The sequence below is a fragment of the Rhinopithecus bieti genome, unplaced genomic scaffold (assembly GCF_001698545.2).
Source record: "Rhinopithecus bieti isolate Rb0 unplaced genomic scaffold, ASM169854v2 scaffold_39946, whole genome shotgun sequence".
NCBI lineage: Eukaryota > Metazoa > Chordata > Mammalia > Primates > Cercopithecidae > Rhinopithecus > Rhinopithecus bieti.
The window spans coordinates 185,726-203,739 of record NW_016816417.1 but is presented as its reverse complement, the minus strand read 5'-3'; the positions used below and the strand labels follow the sequence as shown (position 1 = coordinate 203,739).

General features: G+C 51.6%; 1 protein-coding gene across 1 annotated transcript; it reads left to right on the top strand.

Moving 5' to 3' along the window:
- Positions 1-453: 453 nt before the first annotated feature.
- On the top strand, positions 454-17,806 carry NT5C1A (5'-nucleotidase, cytosolic IA). Its single transcript, XM_017854867.1, has 6 exons — positions 454-605; positions 6,199-6,366; positions 6,785-6,914; positions 8,952-9,074; positions 11,141-11,325; positions 12,914-17,806. Exons 1-6 carry the CDS (start codon positions 471-473, stop codon positions 13,277-13,279), a joined length of 1,107 nt encoding a protein of 368 aa, XP_017710356.1. The 5' UTR covers positions 454-470; the 3' UTR covers positions 13,280-17,806.
- Positions 17,807-18,014: the final 208 nt, after the last annotated feature.

The following is an 18,014-nucleotide window of genomic DNA, read 5'->3' as shown; positions in this document are numbered from 1 at the left end:
TTTTGGGATGGGGACGGCTAGCTTTTCATTTTCTCGTTTGGGGATCACTATCCTGCGGGAGGGGGGAAAAAGTTGTCAGTCCTCTCCTCTCTCCGCGCCCTTCAGCGCCTGCGAAGAACACCATTTTCGCAATCCCAAATCCGCTGCAGCCCACAAACCCAGAGAACCAGAGAGCCCTCCTCACCACCCAACCGGCTTCGGGCGTGGGTCGGTGGGGGAAGGAGAGCCCAGCTATCCCTCATACCGTACGGCAGTAGCAGCAGCAGCGGCAGCGACACACGGGCGACCAAGAGGGCGAGTGTGACCTCCCCCCACCCGGCGGGCGGGGAGCCCAGCTCACACGCACAGCCTCCCAGCCGCTGCCCGCCCCCTTCCCTCGCAGGGACTCGCCTCCCCTCCTGCAGCCCAGCTCAGCCAGCTCCGCGTCTACGCCGCCGCCTGCTCTGGCCGGGCCCGGTCAGAGCCGGAGCATGGAACCTGGAGAGCCCCGGGAGCCCCAGGAGCCCCGCGAGCCGGGGCCGGGAGCGGAGACCGCTGAGGCCCAGGTCTGGGAGGAAGCCAAGATTTTCTACGACAACCTCGCGCCCAAGAAGAAACCCAAATCGGTAAAAGCAATGCACGGGTATGCGCGGGACGGGGGAAGGGTTACCCCGGAGGAGGGGTCATAAGTCTCTTGGGAAGGGACCCGTGGCGCCCCTCTGGGAGGGGACGCAGCTCATCAAACCCAGAATGCGCCTGGCAGCTGGCGCGGGATCGGGTTTATTTTGGGAGCTCTGCTCTGGTGTATTTTTTACCGGGACTCGGGTTCCACGCCAGGATACCCCTCCCCCATGCTGTCATCAGGGCCCAGCTAGAGGCCCGCAGCCCCAGCCCCTCCCCGCGCGGGCCGCGGGGGAGCGCGGATTGCACTTGTTGGCGAAGCCGGTCGGCAGCGCTTGCAGAAGCGCCCCAGGCGCGGGTAACCAGACTCGGGAACCGGTTGCTGGCTGTGCGCTCTGGTCTCCGCCACCTGGGCATCGGGCTCCGGACCTGAGACTCTGCGTTTGGAGTCTGGCTCTGGGCCCTGGGCTGGGGGCAGTGCGCTCCCCTCTTCCTAAGGAAAGGGAGTTGCTCTCTCCAGGCACTGGGATCCACAATCTGCGCTGGGAGGCGATCAGCGCCCCTGGCTGCAGGCTCCCAGCGCTGGACTCTGTCCCCCAGCTCGGCTTCTGCTCCCCTTGCAGTGGACATTAACATCTCCACGACCCTGTGGTGGTGTCAGCCGTCTGGGACCTCACACAGAGGAGCTCTCTCCTCTCCCCCATCAAACAAGTTGATGATGCCCTGGTCTGCCCCTGGGCCTTGCTGTCTCCAGCTTCCCAGATGGCAGAGCTTAGGAGAGAACTGAGAATAGAGGTTGGCCCACAGCGGTCCTCCGAAGAGCTCCAGCTTGATCTTAAAGCAACTTGCTGCTTCCCTTCAAGGACCCTTCCCCAAGAGGTCCACCCTATCAGCAATCATTCACTTAGCACCTCCAAGCTCTGCTCAAGCTTGCACACTGATGGAGGCTCCAGAGACGAGAGCCTGGGGGAGTTGCAGGGGAGTGGAGTAGTGATGTCACACTGGGGAAAGTTTTGTAGAAGTGGCATGTATCCTGATCTTAAAGCCTGAGTAGCTGGAGTTTCCCAGAGAGAGGGAAACAGGACAGGCAAAAGCCATGCAGATGTCTCTGAAGCTCAAGACTGTGTTTCTGAGTAAGTTCTGAATGAAGAATGCAGGATTGTTGGGAGAAGAGCTGGAGGGATGTGGAAGAGCCCACAGAGGGCTTTGGGGATCATGTTAAGGAGTCTGGATCTTACTCAAGGGGATCAGGGATTTCCAAATTAGCTTCCCCAAGCCCTGTGTTTCAGGGAGTCTGCACACATGGGAATCCAAATTATTTTCCTTCTTCTTCAGACTATGTTTTAAACAATTAAAAATGTGGAATAAAACCCAACTCACTCTAATGTATTAGGTGGACATTTTAGCAGCTTAAAGGCCACTAGCTTGTGCTGCAGATTTTTTAAAGCAAACCTCAGAATAAGGCTTCCCCTGTGATCTATTTCATCAAAGAGCATCTTGAGATTGCAAGGCCTGTAGTTTAAAACAAAACAAAACAAAAAACCTTTTAGCATTTCCAACCACTTATTGGTCTGAATCAGGACTTTCTTAATAGTGTACAAATACAAACACAGCAAAAACTTGGCTGGATGCTGAAGCTTAAGTCTGCACTGACATTCTAACCTCTAGTTTCAAATTTGTTGTCATGCAAACAACTGTGTTGTTTTCATTGGTTGACTTTATAATAAATAAATAAATGTAATGCATTTGAATCTGTAAAATAAATATACACCAATTATATATGTTATATCTGGTACCACATGGTATGAGATATATGGTAATATCTGGCTTACATATTGCATTCAAAGTTCATTTGAATTCATTTAAATAAAAGCTCAACCCACATTTTAAAAAACATATCAATACCATTATGGAGCTCTTACAGGATTTTTCGTCAGGGGATTAACTGGGTCCCATTTTTATTTTAGAAAGATCACTCTGGGATGGATTGGAAAGGGTGAGTCCGGCAGCAAACCCACCAGTAAGAAGGCTGGTGCCTCTCTGAAGAGGAAGCTGGATGAATGCCAATGCTGTGGCCTGAGTGATGGAGGGGAAGGGATGGAGACTTGAGGACTGGGGTAGTGAAAGCATCAGTGCTCAAAATCCATTTCCTCCCCAGGCACCAAGGAACCGGAGAGCTCAGGCCCAGTTGTCAGTCATGACCCCTGGATTAGCCCCTGACTCTCACGGTTCTCTGGAGGCAAGAAGCCTGGAGACTTCCCAGCTCCTATTCCTTCCTGCATAAGCCCCTCTTCCCACAGGCTATTTTGGGGGCTTTAGGCCTCACGGGCCCCATCATGGCCTGGCCTGGGCTAATTCTCATTCCCAGGGGCCTGAGTAAAATATTTAACGCCTGAAGGCCTGTTAGAGGCCCTCACCTCTTGGGGTCACAGCACTTCTTCAATTCAGTACTCTGCTGTCTCTCCTTCAGCAGCCTTTCCCTTTCTAAGTCCTACTAGGAATAACAGCTTTTTGCCTATGTTTTTATCTTGGACCCAATAAGCAGAATTATGTTAGCCTAAATGGGAGCTCCTCAGGCAGGCCACATGGGGGTGGGCTGCCCTCTGTTATTCTTCCATTCCCATCACCTAGCCGCAGCCATCAGCCTGAGCCTGGAAGGCAAAGAGAGCTGCCAGGACCCTGGTTTCCTGGAGCTCCGAGCTCCCAGACTGAGCCCTTGAGTCACTCTGACCCAATTCCCAGTCTGAGATCAGGGCTTCTTTCTGCTCTCTAGAAGTACTGTTCCTAGATGCCCCTGCCAACACATGGCCACCTCTGCGGCCAGGCCCAGGAGGGTTTCTACATCCACGACTTCTCCCTAGCTCTGGCCAGCCCCTTTCACCTGCTCCTTCAGCTCCACCTGGAGCCTGGACAGGTCATTCATCAATCCCAGCTGGGATCCATATTTCTTACACAGTCGTGGCCTCTGGGATCTTAGACTCCCCCTCACTTGTACTGTGTCACAGCAGTCTAAGTGGGGATGCAGGGTCCTGCCCTTGGGACCCCCATTCTGACGGGAAACAGAGACCAGCCATTAGAAACCTCAGTTTGTGGGCATGCCCTGATCATTTCTGCCAAATCTGGAAAGTGAAGGCTGGGGGAGATGTTTCCAGGGAAGGCAGAAGTGGCAAGGGATGGAGTCTTCTGGGAGTTGTGGAGGAGGGGAATGGCAAGGGAACTACAGTGTGGATACAGGTCAGGCTAGAGGCTGGAGACTTGAGATCTCATCTTGCTCTGCTTGACCTAGAGTGATAATCTGCCCCTTTCTGGGCCTGTTTCCCTATCTGGAAAAGAGAGAAGCAGAGGCCTCTTGGGGCCAATGCAGCCAGGACGTTTTTCTTGAAACAGCCAGGGGTGGGATGGATTGGGGTCTGTCTGAGTAGCTCAGCTAGAGGGAGCCCAGGACTTGGCAGTCTGGCAGGGACTGTGGGACAGAAAGTGAGGAGTGAGACCTTGGCTGGCTGCTAGGGCTGGAGTGGCAGGCTTGGGAACCTGCCTAATGGGGCTGGGAGGGCAGCTGACTCTCTGTCCTTAAAGGGGTGATGGCCTTGTCCCTGGGGCAGTAAGCCCGAGGGGTGGAGCAATCTCAGCTCCTGTTCCAAAGGCCTCCAGGCTTCCAGGGTTTATGAGGGTGGGTCTCCCCACTCCACCACCAACCCCGCCCTTGGGACACACACATGGTGGTAGTCAGCAACTGAGAAAGGTATTTGGGTTGAACTTTCAAGAAGAAGCACCTGTCCTGCCACTGCCTTACACAGACCTTGCTGGCCACATATACCATCTTGGCTGGGGTTAAAAGTCAAATGCAGAAAGTCTACCACGAGACCTTGGGGAACTCTTTTGCCTTCCACTCCCATTGTAAGGTTCTAAAGCTGCATTAACCACTAGCCACATATAGCTGTTTAAGTTCATTTAAATGAAATAAAATCTAAAATTCAGCTCTTCGGTCTCATTAGTCACATTTCAAATTGTTCCATAGCCAAAGGGACAGCACAGATTATGGAATATTTCCATTATCATAGAAAGTTCCATTGGACAGTGCTCTTTTAAAAGATGGCATTGGCCTCTGTCTTGGGGGTGGATCATGAGCTCCATGGGGACAGGGATCACACTTGTGTTGTTTCCTGCCATGTCCACCACAGTGTCTCTCAGATGGCAACCACTCAATGTTGTCAACTGATTGGAGCCCAGGGCTGACCCCAGAAAGAAGCAATAGGGTTGAGTACACGACCCACGGGTGATCAGGAGAGGTGAGAATGAGAGGTGCATTTATGAACCTTGACTTCAATTTGAGCCCCATTTTTAATTTGTAAAGTGGGAATCATGACCCCAGGACTGCTTAGGACACAGAGATGTGGTGGGATTCTCTGGGTATCTGTAAGTTCCTTGGGCACTTATATTCTGATCCTCCTAAGGGACTATAAAGGTTCAGCTGCTGTCTGGGGTGGCAGGTGCCTGTAGTCCCAGTTACTTGGGAGGCTGAAGCAGGAGAATCACTCAAACTTGAGAGGCAGAGGTTGCAGTGAGCTGAGATCATGCCACTGCACTCCAGCCTGGGGAACAAGAGTGAAACTCCATCTCAGAAAAAAAAAAAGAGAGGAGGAAAGTATGCCCTGATGTGACAAAGGTCAGATGGGGCAAAGCTGGGGGATGGGAAGAGGGGAATGGAAAGAGAAGTAAGGGTCTGTTGTGAAGGGCTTTCTATTTCCACACTAGAGGCTGCCAACCATATTCTGAGAATAGTGTGCACCACTAAAGAGGGGAGCTGTGGTCAGATCTGAACTTTAGAAAAATCTCCTGACAGCAGCATGAATGACAGATTAGAGAAGGTGACAGATGACCAGAACAGCCTGAATGAAAGAAGTGGTTGGATTCTAATAGAGTTGACTCATTTCAGTGATTGATTGATGAGGAAGGGAGTTGAGGCTGACTTCCCAGTTTCTGCTTCAGTAATGAGTGGATAGTGGTTCTAAGCCTTGCTAAGAGTTACAGGGAGAAGGGATCAGGTTTGGGAGGGGAGAAGATGATGGGAATTCAGCCTTGGGAATGTTAACTTTGAGAGGCTGTTAGTCCACTGGGGCATTTAGATGGATGTATGAATCCGGAGCTCAGGAGACAGATCTGGGCTGGAAGTACATTTTTTTATATAAATTATCATATTTATGGACATCATTTCTTCCTAAGGGCATGCAGCTCTTATTTTATAATGGAAACCATCTGAGATCATCTCCAGCATCAGTCATACTTTGGCCACATACATTGGCTTCATTTTTTTTGTGTGTCCAGATGCCCAACTAGATTGCAAACTTCCAAGGGCATGGCCCTCCCTCTATCAGATTGTGCTTCCAGCAAGGGAGCCAGCACCTCTCTCGCCCCCCATCTGGGTCCATGATAGACGGGGTCCTGACCTAAGTCCACATCTGCTCAAGCTGGGCCTCTTTAGGGTACAGGCTGGGTCTGGGTCTTCTCCATGTCCCCACTACCCAGGGAGACTCATACATGTGAGCCTGCCTCAGGAGCAGTCGTCTGAGTGACAACCCTTCTCTCATACCTCTGCAGCCCAAGCCTCAGAATGCAGTCACCATCGCTGTGTCCTCCCGAGCCTTGTTTCGCATGGACGAGGAGCAACGGATCTACACGGAGCAGGGCGTGGAGGAGTACGTGCGCTACCAGCTGGAACATGAGAACGAGCCCTTCAGTCCCGGGCCTGCCTTCCCGTTCGTGAAGGTGAGGAGGCAGTTCCACCACTAGCTCAAACAGCGCCTTTGTGGGGATTAGAACAAAGCACTCCCACGGGTATTTGAGTAAGGAAAAAGGGCCCCTCTGGGCAGATGTAACCACATGAGTGCACAGCTTGGCTAGGTGACAGAGCCTTTTGGGAAGAAAATTCGTCCACCCTCTGGAAGAACGCAGCCCCATGCCTGGTAACCAGCTTGGTGAGTGGAATGCGGGCTGGATTTCAGCCCCGACTCTCTCCAGCTAGGTACCCGTGAGTGGTAAGCAACTTGCATTAGGAGAAGGTGGTTCATGAGCACTGATCTCATCCCAAGCATGGCTCCTCACCTCCCCTCATTGGATCCTTGGCCACCAACTTCAGGCATCAATCCTTGGGGGTCTAAGCTGGGGGGTTCTCTCTCCCTTCCAGGCTCTGGAGGCTGTGAACAGGCGGCTGCGGGAGCTGTACCCCGATAGTGAGGACGTCTTCGACATTGTCCTCATGACCAACAACCATGCTCAAGTGGGTGTCCGCCTCATCAACAGTATCAACCACTATGGTGAGCATGAGCATGAGGATGGGGAGTTTGCCCTGGGACACCCCTACCAGACCCCCCAGGGATGGGGCCACACCTCTGCAGGATGGAGTTGTACTGACCGGAACCCCAAGCCCAGTGTGTGCTGGTAAATTCGCTCTTTAAACAAACAAACAAAACCCTGATTTGTAGTGTTGCTAGTTTTCAGGGTGTAAATATTTCCACCAGGACTGGTTTCAAGCTATCAGTGGTCGAACAATACAAATGGCTCACAAAATTTCTGAATGTTTAACTGTGGGCTCTTGCAAGCCAGTCCAAACCAGCTCCAGCACACCCCACTCTCGGTGTGATTAGGTGGGACACTTACTGCCTCCCTGCCTCAGTTTCTCTAACTGTGATGGGGCTAACAGGTCTCACAAAGCTGCTGGGAGAATCAGGTGCAGCTGTCAGAGCGAAAGGGCTTTGCGTCTTCGTCTAAACTCAAGGTTAAAAATAATAGACCCTCCAGAGCTAGCTTAAGCCCAGAAGAATTTCTTATTAGGTTACAGGGGTGTCTTTCAGAGGACAGGAAATAAAATTGGGCCTGCAAAGGCCTGAATCCAAGTACTGGAAATCTCTCCCAGGATCTTCTTTTCTTCAGGCCACATGAACATTTATTTGTGCTTCTCTAGCAAGTTTGTTCTTTTTTTTTTTTTTTTTTTCCTCTCTCCCCTGAAATTGGATTTCTCTGCTTTTCCTAAATAAAAACCGTATTCAAGAAAACCGGGCCAGGCGCGGTGGCTCATTCCTGTAATCTCAGCACTTTGGGAGGCCAGGGCAGATGGAACACTTGAGGTCAGGAGGTCAAGACCAGCTTGGCTAATATGGTAAAACCCTGTCTCTACTAAAAATACAAAAATTAGCCTGGCGTGGTGGTGCACACCTGTAATCCCAGCTACTCAGGAGGCTGAGCCATGAGAATCACTGGAGAGGAGAGGGGAGGAGAGGGGAGGGGAGGGGAGGGGAGAGGAGGACAGATCCACTTTGGGGAGAGAGAGAGAGAGACAGAAAAATAATAAACCTGGCGGGGCTCGGTGACTCGCGCCTGTAATCCCAGCACTTTGGGAGGCCAAGGCGTGCAGATCACGAAGTCAGGAGATCGCGATCATCCTGGCTAACACGTGAAACCCTGTCCCTACTAAAAATACAAAAAAATTAGCCGGTCGTGGTGGTGGGCACCTGTAGCCCCAGTTACTCGAGAGGCTGAGGCAAGAGGATGGCGTGAACCCGGGAGGCAGAGCTTGCAGTGAGCCGAGATCACGCCACTGCACTCCAGTCTGGGCGGCAGAGCAAGACTCTGTTTAAAAAAAAAAAAAAAAAAAATACACCTATATTTATAGGTTTACAAGGCCTGGTTTTTAGCAACCAAGAGAGTGTAGTTGGCATTTTTAAATCCTAATTTCAAATTGCTGGGAGCAGAATTGATACTGAAACTGTTTAACCACCTGTGTGACATCCACACTGCACAATCAGGACAGACTCTCCCTACAGTGCTGAAGCAGGGCTCTGAAGGACCCCTGCCGTACCAGGCATTACCAACTTCTGTTGTGGACTCTGGGGAGGACGGAGGTCCTGTGTAAGGGGCCGCGAGAGTGACGGGTAGCTTAAATGGGCTCAGAGCAGCAGCCAGTTTATCAACCAACAAATACTTTACAATCTTTGCAGTCATGAGGACTAGCAGACTGGCAGCCTAGGTAATCAGATTGGCTCAGCTCTGGTCAGGTGTCTGCTCTTATCCAATCAGCTATGACCAGGAGGCGGGGTCACACAAGCATGTAGCACTGTGATTCCTTGACAAGAAAATGTCCCTGTGAGCTGGGCAGTTGCTCTAGAGATGTGATTGTCCGCACTTCATGAAGGATGGAGGGGCTCAGAGGGGAACACTGGCCTAAAATCACACAGAGACACTCTGTGCTGCCGTACCACACCCAGAAATAGGATAGCGTCCACTGGGCACAGAGAGACTGCCCGGAAGCCCAGGGTTGACCCTGGCCTAATCTGGGTCCTTTACCTCCTTCCCAGACCTGTTCATCGAGAGGTTCTGCATGACAGGTGGGAACAGCCCCATCTGCTATCTCAAGGCCTATCACACCAACCTCTACTTGTCAGCCGATGCGGAAAAAGTGCGAGAAGCCATTGATGAAGGTAAGTCCAAGTGAGGAGGGAGAATATGGGGAGTGCAGCAAAGGGGTCCCTGAGGTGGAAGGCCTGGTCCTAAAGTTCTGAGCAGGTGCTAGGAGTTGCCATGGTAACTAGAAGGCAAGGCTGTGCAATACTTTCCTTAATTCTTATAATCTGTCCTATAAGTTCTGAAAGCAAGGCCCTACCCATTCCATCTTCCTACCTCTGGCCCTACTGTGTCATGGATGCTTTTACTTCTCAGCATCACCCAGCTTTCTGTTTCCATGGAAACCCTCTCTACTGCCCAGACAGCTACTTTCTTCCATGATTTCTCCAAGTCAGAAGGAGTTCTGATTCCTGTAGAACCATACGCAGCCTCTGCCCTGTCCTGGGCCAATGGGGAGGAGGATTCGTATCTAGTCCAGCCTGAATGGTAGGGTCTGGGGAATGGCCATCATCTCCAGCAGCTGGGCTGGCCAGTGCTTAGGGGAGTTTAGGAGACCCAGATGCAAGTACTGACAAAGAGAATGTCCTTCTATGTGTGTCTTTTTTATTATTATTATTATTTATTTATTTTTTTGTTTTTGAGACGGAATCTCACTCTGTCTCCCAGGCTGGAGTGCAGTGGCGTGATCTCGGCTCACTGCAAGCTCTGCCTCCTGGGTTCACACCATTCTCCCCCTTCAGCCTCCGAGTAGCTGGGACTATAGGCGCCCACCACCATGTCCGGCTAATTTTTTGTATTTTTAGTAGAGACGGGTTTCCACCATATTAGCCAGGATAGTATGTGTGTCTTTCCAGGGGCAGTTTTGGGTGGTATCCATATTCTCAGTCCTCCCAACGAGGTGCGTATCCTATTGCAGGTGGGAGAAAACAGGCCCATGCAGGAGAAAGGACTGGCCAGCTGCCTGAGAGGGCTCCTTAAGCTGAACACTAGTGGCAAGTTTCTTTATCAACCAACAATATATTCACTTTTCTCTTCCTCTTTCATGTTGCCTGCTGCCTGGAAGCCTGGTCTCTCTCCCACTGATAACTCACTCCCCTGAGCTGCTTTGGAGCTCCTAGAGGGTTTCTTTAACCAGGAACCAGGAGCCATTTTCCTAGACAGATGTCACACCCTCTGGTTGGGGCCTTGGCACTGGCATGTAGGTGTGTCTCTGTGTGTTTGTAACTTGACCTCAGGCTAAGGAGCAAGATAATGGTCCACGGGGAGGCCCTGCTGAGGGTAGGGGTGGTTCTGGATCATCTTGGTTCCAGTGCTGGCAGAGCTGAGAAGGTGCTTGGCTTGATGCCTGGCACTGGCCCTGTTTGTAGCATCCTCAGGCTAGTGAAGTTGTGTGCGGGTAGCACTGCTCACTCCTCCCAAAGCTCACCTAAGCCCAGCCTCTGTGATCCTCAGTTCTCAAAGAGTTGGGCTGTTTTGGAACCCTGAATAGTTGCCAGTAGGGCATACCTGGTTGTCATTGTGGCTGTAGACTGAGGGTTCCCGTACTCACCTCACCCGATTGCAGCCTATGGTCTCAGCCCCAGAGATGAGAGGCCCTTAATTTTACAGTGGTCCAGAGAAGGTGAGTGACTTGCTAGAACCAATGGTGAGGGAGTGACTGAGACCAAGCCAGAGCTGGGGCTCCTTCCAGCCCCAATGTAGCTCTACGGCAGGGGTTGTAAAGCACCCCTGGCAGGAAGGCAGTGGCCGGTGGGACTCATGTTGGCTGGTCCACAGCAGCATGATCTTACTAGGGGTTAAAGTATTGAAATTCCTTCACACTGGTTGGTAAATAGTTCCTGCCCTGAGTCCTGAGTGCCCTCCTGCCCCCCGGGACTCCTCCCAGACTTTTCCACAAAGCAATAACCAACAGGGTAACCTGGCAAGGCAAGGGCCCTAGAGATCTGCCTCAGAGCCACTGCTGCTGCCCTCTTCATGGCCAGGATCCATGCACTACCAGTTTTTACATGTTTTAAATATTAGTTTTTATCAGCCTTGCCCTGAGTCCTGTATGAGGCAGGTGGGGCAAGGACAGCCTAAGTTAGCCCGCTCTGGCCCTACTGCCCAGCCTGAAGGCAGACAATGCTTGCCTCTCTCTGCCTAGGGATCGCAGCTGCCACCATCTTCAGCCCCAGCAGGGACGTGGTTGTGTCCCAGAGTCAGCTGCGCGTGGCCTTCGACGGGGACGCTGTGCTCTTCTCGGACGAGTCGGAGCGCATCGTCAAGGCCCACGGGCTGGACCGATTCTTCGAGCATGAGAAGGCTCACGAGAACAAACCTCTGGCTCAGGTGCTCCATCTAGACCCAGAACCCCTGAGAGGAACAAGGCAGCTCCCCAGATCCGCCCTTGGCCTGCACTCCCAGCCCGGAACCAAACCAACCCCAGGCTCAGCCCAGATTCCAGCCCGGTCCCCTCAACCCTCTCACTTGACCACTGGCCCCCCATCAATGAGTTTCCACCCACTTTGTTGAGCCCACATCCCCTCACTGAAGTCCCAACCCCCCTTTGAAGCCTCCATTCTCTAAGCCTCTCTCTAAGCCCATACCCACTCTCTGCAGCTCAAATCCCCATTTCTGAGGTCTCCTTTCCCTTCCTGCTGTCCCCATTCTCGACATCCCCACCCCTTCTCTGAAGTCCCTGCCCTGCTCTGAAGGCCTCATTCTGTTTCTCTGAAGCTCCCATCTTCTCTCTGGAACCCTCACTTCCTCCCCTGAGATCCCCCACCCCTCTGAGAGCATGCCCACCCTCTTAAAAAGCCTTTTTCCTTCCCTGGAAACAGGAGGAAACGAACTGCTGGACTGGGACACCTCACTGGAGCAGGGAGATCCAGCTGGGTGTAGCATCTGGGGCAGATCATTTGCTTTGGGACACCTCCTGCCATCCATCCCTTAGCTGGGGGCACAGGGACACTCACTCACCCTCAAACTGCTCAGTGTCTCTCAGAACAGAATATACCCTAGAGCTTGGTGGAAATTCCCTGGAGTTGGGGCTTTCGGATTCTCCAGCTCTGCTGGGAGCTCCTATTTGAGCTTTTAACAAAAATCTGGGTGCTCAATAATCTCAGAGCCCCCCACTCCAAGAGCTCAGCAGGTTTCAGTTGTGGCTCCTAAATATTCAGTTCGCATCTGTTCTTGTGAGTTGCCTCTGAAATCCTTGGGAATCTAGGGCAGGAGAGTTATCCTACTAAGTGGTAAGCAGAGGCCCAGGAGACCACTGCTTATTCCAGTTCACCGAGCAAGCAAGAGGTCTCCAAGCAAGGAGCCCTCTTTTGTTTATTTCTAGCTGCTTTGGAAATAAGCAGTTTTCTTCATTGTCATCTGTTTTTTTATTCTCACATCCTCAGGAAGCTTCATTGTTCTGGGCACTGTAGAGAATAAATTCTTTCCCTGACCCTAGAGAGCTTGAGGATGACACCCTGAGCCACCTGGGTGCCAGATGGGCACGGTTGATACTCAACAGTTACACATTGGCCCATCTTCTCCAGCTGTTTACAGCTGGAGTCCATTCTGATTGAAGGGTGCCCATGCCATAGTTACTAGTTTTAATATCCTCCCTGTTGATGGGCACCGAAGGCCACACTTACAGAACTTCAGGACAGACATCTGCATACCTTGATGGGCATATGGATGGAGGATACATATCAACAGTTGCCCTGAGAGTTATTCTGACCCTGCACCAGCATGCAATAACACAGTTCCCCTGACTGGAGCCCCACTGGCGCACACAGCAGCATAAGTAGGCATGAGCAGAACTAACTGAAAGATTTATGGGTCCTGAACTTTTCACACCAAACAAGACACTAGTGCTTTAGGGAGAGCAGGGGGCAAATATTTGGGAGGTGGCAGAGCTAACAGTGTTCCCCTTGCCTTCTCATAGGGCCCCTTAAAGGGCTTTCTGGAGGCACTGGGTAGGCTGCAGAAGAAGTTCTACTCCAAAGGCCTACGGCTGGAGTGCCCAATTCGTACCTACTTGGTGACAGCACGCAGTGCAGCCAGTTCTGGGGCCCGGGCTCTCAAGACCCTGCGCAGCTGGGGCCTGGAGACAGATGAAGCCTTGTTCCTCGCTGGAGCGCCCAAGGGCCCCCTCCTAGAGAAGATCCGCCCACACATCTTCTTTGATGACCAGATGTTCCATGTGGCTGGGGCTCAGGAGATGGGCACCGTGGCCGCCCATGTGCCTTATGGCGTGGCACAGACACCCCGGAGGACTGCACCTGCAAAGCAGGCTCCATCTGCACAGTAGCTGAACCACCAGCTTTACTGATCCACGTTGCTCCAGGCTCCCTGAAATACTTCGACACGTCCTCTGGTAGATCCCTCTAGTTTCTCACTGTTCTGTGCTTCTGCCTGTCTGCCCTCATCCCTATGAGTGATGTACTTGTAGGAAATTATGCAGATGGGACTGGCATTCTCAACATCCCCCCTTTAGGGCAAATTCTGTGCCATGATCCTGAGTAGGACAGTAGGATTGTGCAGAGTAGCTGGATTTCAGAGGGAAGTTAATGGGTCTGATCTCTCAGACCCATGAAAACTCACTCAGTGTGGTGGAAAGAACACCTGCTACGGGAGAGAGTGGATCTGGCTTCTAAGCTCTGTCCTGGAATTAACTGCATGACTTTGGGCAATCCCTCCCCTTCATGGGCTCCAGTTTCCCATCTTTTGGGCGGTTTTCAAGCTCTCTTTTAGCCAAAGAAGCTTGGTTCTTTAAGGTCGCCCTCTTAGAAGGAAGCATTCTATGTCAGTGCTGCTGCTGGTATGTATGGCACCTTTGCGCAAATTACAAAAGGACACTGTCTAGGTGAATGAAGAACGAAAAGACAGCCCTTCCTCTGGCCTGATCCAGTCTCATGCTGGGGTACACAGCTTAGTTAGCAGGATAGAGGCTGGATTTCACTCCCCATGTGTCCTTCAGCTCAGAGGCCTCTGCAAAAAGGACAAAATGCAAAATCGCCCCCAGTAACTCCATCTATAATTTTACACATTTTGAAACCACTGGACAAGATGACCTACCTGCTCCTGTGATTCTCTAACCTGAATGGTCATCAGAGCTCAGCCCAGGAAGCAAGGGGAGTGAATTGAACATGCATACAAACTCTCCTCCAGCCAGCAGGGGGCACTGCAGGCTCTTCCCAGGGAGGCGCTTTAGTGGCTGCCTGCTCAGTGTTTCCTTTCCTCTTGATTTGAGCCAAAGTTCAGTTGCTCCTGCCTGCCAAGACCCTCACTTCCACCACCCTCACTCCCCCGGCTATTGCATCTTGTTGAATAGCTCTGCTGGTGGGGAACGGGGCAGAGCATCAGTGTCTACTGTTGTGGCCCCAATTCTCGGAGAAGAAAGTGCAGTGGATGAGGTAGGCGGTTGTCTAGGCTGAGCCCCAGGGTGAGGTGCTGCCTGGGGTGAAATGGGAAGTGTCAGGAGGTCTGGTGTGAGACAAAAGGTACTGACAAAGTGACGCTTGGAGAGGAAGGAGCTGAAATGTGCACCAGCAAACTTCTCCAGCTATGGGATTGTGAGTGGAAGGCCAGTCAGAGCTGCCTTTGGAGGTAATGAGCTCTCCATCACTGGATGCTGTGCAAGGGCTTCCAGGATGAGATGACCTCCCCATGAAATGCATCAGCGGATCCTCCACATCTGCAGGAGCCCCTGCGGCCCCTTCTTCACCACTTTCAGAGAACTCTCACCACTTGATGAGTCAGCCTCCTCCTTTGCTGAGCATCCCCGGCTCTCTCCGAAGGGAGGGTGGAAGCACCAATGGCTGGTCCCCAGGAAGACGGAAGGGGTGAGCAGACATCTGTGTGTGGACTGATTGCCAGGCTTCTAGGAGGAATCCTAGTCATGAGCAAGCACTTTGTAAAGAAAACCAGAAGTGTCATGAGAGGGGCAGGAGCCTGGAGGTGTGGTGGCAGGAAATAGGGGAGGAGAGCACCCTGGGGTTTTTGATCTTTGACCTTCTGGGGACTCAGCTCAGGGTCTGAATGGGTTCTGTGCAGTGTGGGGCAGGGTAAGAGATGCAGAAAGATATTCCAGGAAGGAGAACAAAGTGAGAAGGCAGAGGTGGTTCTCAAAATGAGCAACGATTTGGGCCAGAAGGGCTTTTGCTGTCGTTGTCAGAGGTCTCCATGAAGCTGGTCCCAAGGAGGAATGGTATGACTGTGTGGAGTGACTAGGACAGACACCCACAGTGACTGCTTTATCAGGGGACACTGGCATTATTGCCCCTAGAAGGGCATATGATGATGTCTTTGCACGAGGTCATTTCCACTGCACAGCCAGGATCCTTCTGGCTAACAGAGGAGGCCTTGGGGGCAGAAGACCAGGGTTGTCTCTACTTCCAGAGTTCCAAGCCTAGATAGAGGTACTGTGAGGGCCAAGGACAACCTCAAGGAAACAAAAAAGAAGTGAAGGAGGGAGCTGAGCCCCTGAGTCACCTTCATTCTTGGCTGAACCGCAGAAAGGCCCTCTCCTCACTCCCAGGGGTCAGAATCACCCCCGTGGAAGAGCCTCCAAGGCTCACAGAACTAGTGACTGCAAGAAGCCTACAAGGCCAGGCACAGCCCCGGCTCACAGCATGGCAACAGGCTGCCTGACCAGGGTGGACCTGTGCACTGGAGGCAGCACCAGATGTCGCCTAATTAAGATAAACTGCAGGGATTCTGGGACCTGTGTGGTCTTGCCCCCAGGGCCTGGTGATGAACACCACTGATGACTCCATGTGTCTCAGGAAGCAGGAAAATATGATGCTGGAAGCAGAAAGATAAGGTGCAGCAAAAGCCATGGATTTCACTGGAGCTATCATTAATAGACACAGACAGCCCTGGGCAATGGAGAAAACACTAAGAGTCTAAATTCTATTATTGAAATCACAAACGAGCATCTCAGGCCTGGAAAAAAGCTTTCAGTCGCTGGAATAAAAATCTGGGGCGGCACTCTCAGGCAGCAGTTACACGGGCCTTCTGATTGTCTTAGAGGTGAGGAGGTGCCCAGGGATGAGGAACACTGAGTGTCGTGTCACCAGGAAATTAAAAAGCCAGGTGAGCACAAAAGTCCCAGGCCTAACCAGGGAATGCAGCACTGAGGCAGAGCAGCCACGGCTTCTGAAACACTGGACCCCTTTAGCTGAGAGCACCACTTCCCTAACAAGCCCTGCAGAACACTGGTTCCAGGAGATGCCTGCCAGCAAAATCCCAGAGCCAATGGGACTGCTGCTTAGCTGAAAACTGGAAGCCCTGTTACTAAGCACTGAGACTGCTCAGCCAGTTGCAAAACATCCCCCTCTCCTATCTGAGAGCCCAATCAGAGTAGTGGGGATATATCAGAATATGCCAGGAAAAAAACAGAAACTAGCAAGAAGTTCAAAGCCAAGATGGATTTGGCATTATAATGACACTTAATTTGTGTGCACCAGTACAGCCAAACTGATGACTCAAATCTTGAAATACCTCCATACCAGTTGGTAAATAATGCTGCGCTGAGTCCCCTGAATGTCTCTTCGTGGTCTCAGCTGACCCTTCCACTGTGAATGCTCCATTTTCCCACAGTGCAGCCTCTAGGAGGCTGCTGTGGCACTATGGCCAGTGTCTACTCTGTTTTGTGGTGTCCTGGCCATGCTGGTTTAGGGAAGTAAAGTAACTTGCCCAAAGCCATAGAGCTAGTAAGTGGCAGTGCTGGGACTCAAACTCATGTCCATCTGATGCTAGGACCCAGGTTTTCAACCATTTTGTCATATTGCTCATACATATGCATGAAGATAGCCAGAGAAGCTCCATTCTGAGGTCTTCACTAGGAGTTTACTTACCCAACAGTTAACACGTTGATTTCCTGCATGGTGAAATGCTGGAATACATTTGAGTGGGTGCTTTTATTATAACTTCCTAAACAGCTAAAAATAATTTAAATTAGAGGCAAGCATTTGCGAACACCTGGAAGCACTTTCAAACAATCCCAAGTTCTGAGAAACCCAGTGTGAAGACCCCTGTTTTGGACTAATGCAGAGTTTGGCAAACTCTGGGCCTATGGGCCAAATCTGACCCATTGCCTGTTTTTGTAAAGAAACTCTGATTGGGGCCAGGCGTGGTGGCTCACGCCTGTAATCCCAGCACTTTGGGAGGCTGAGTTGGGCAGATCACAAGTTCAGGAGATCGAGACCATCCTGCCCAACATGATGAAACCCCATCTCTACTAAAAATACAAAAATTAGCTGGGTGTGGTGGCGCGCGCCGGTAGTCCCAGCTACTCAGGAGGCTGAGGCAGGAGAATCGCTTGAATCCGGGAGGCAGAGGTTGCAGTGAACCAAGATCGCGCCACTGCACTCCAGCCTAGCAACAGAGTGAGACTCCATCTAAAAAGAAAAGAAAAGAAAAAGATAAAGAAGAGAAACTGATTAGAACACAGCCATGCCCATTTGTTTACCTATGTTTATGACTGATTTTGCACTGCTACAGCAGAGTTGAATTCTTGCAACAGAGACTGCAAGCTAAAAATATTTTCTATCTGGCCCTTTACAGAAAAATGTGCGGACCTCTGGGCTAAGGCAGACAGCCTGGCTGACACCTCAGTGGGATGAGCCAGGTCACATCCACCTATGCATCTGTGGGCGGAGGTTGGCTCCACTGCCGAGGGGAAGGGACATGGAGGCTCCATGCCCATCTGAAGAGTCCAAGTTTTGACTATTTTCAAGTGACTCATGGTTCATGGTAATTTGCAGTTTTGTCGATGCACTGATTTGACTTGGGTGTGCTCTCCCAAGCTGATGAGTGAGAGGGCAGGAGCAGGGCCCTTGGCTGGGGATGAGCCCAGCTGGCTGTCCAGCATGGCTTTGTATTCCCGACTCATTTCCTCATGAGGCCTCTTAGGCAATGATGAACCTGGTAGGTGGATGGGCATTAGCTAAACATGAGTTTTGGATAGCTTGAAGTGCTCAGTGTTGATGTCAGAGGCTCCGAGCCAACAAGTTCATTCACGTACTTTCTGTGAAAGCAAG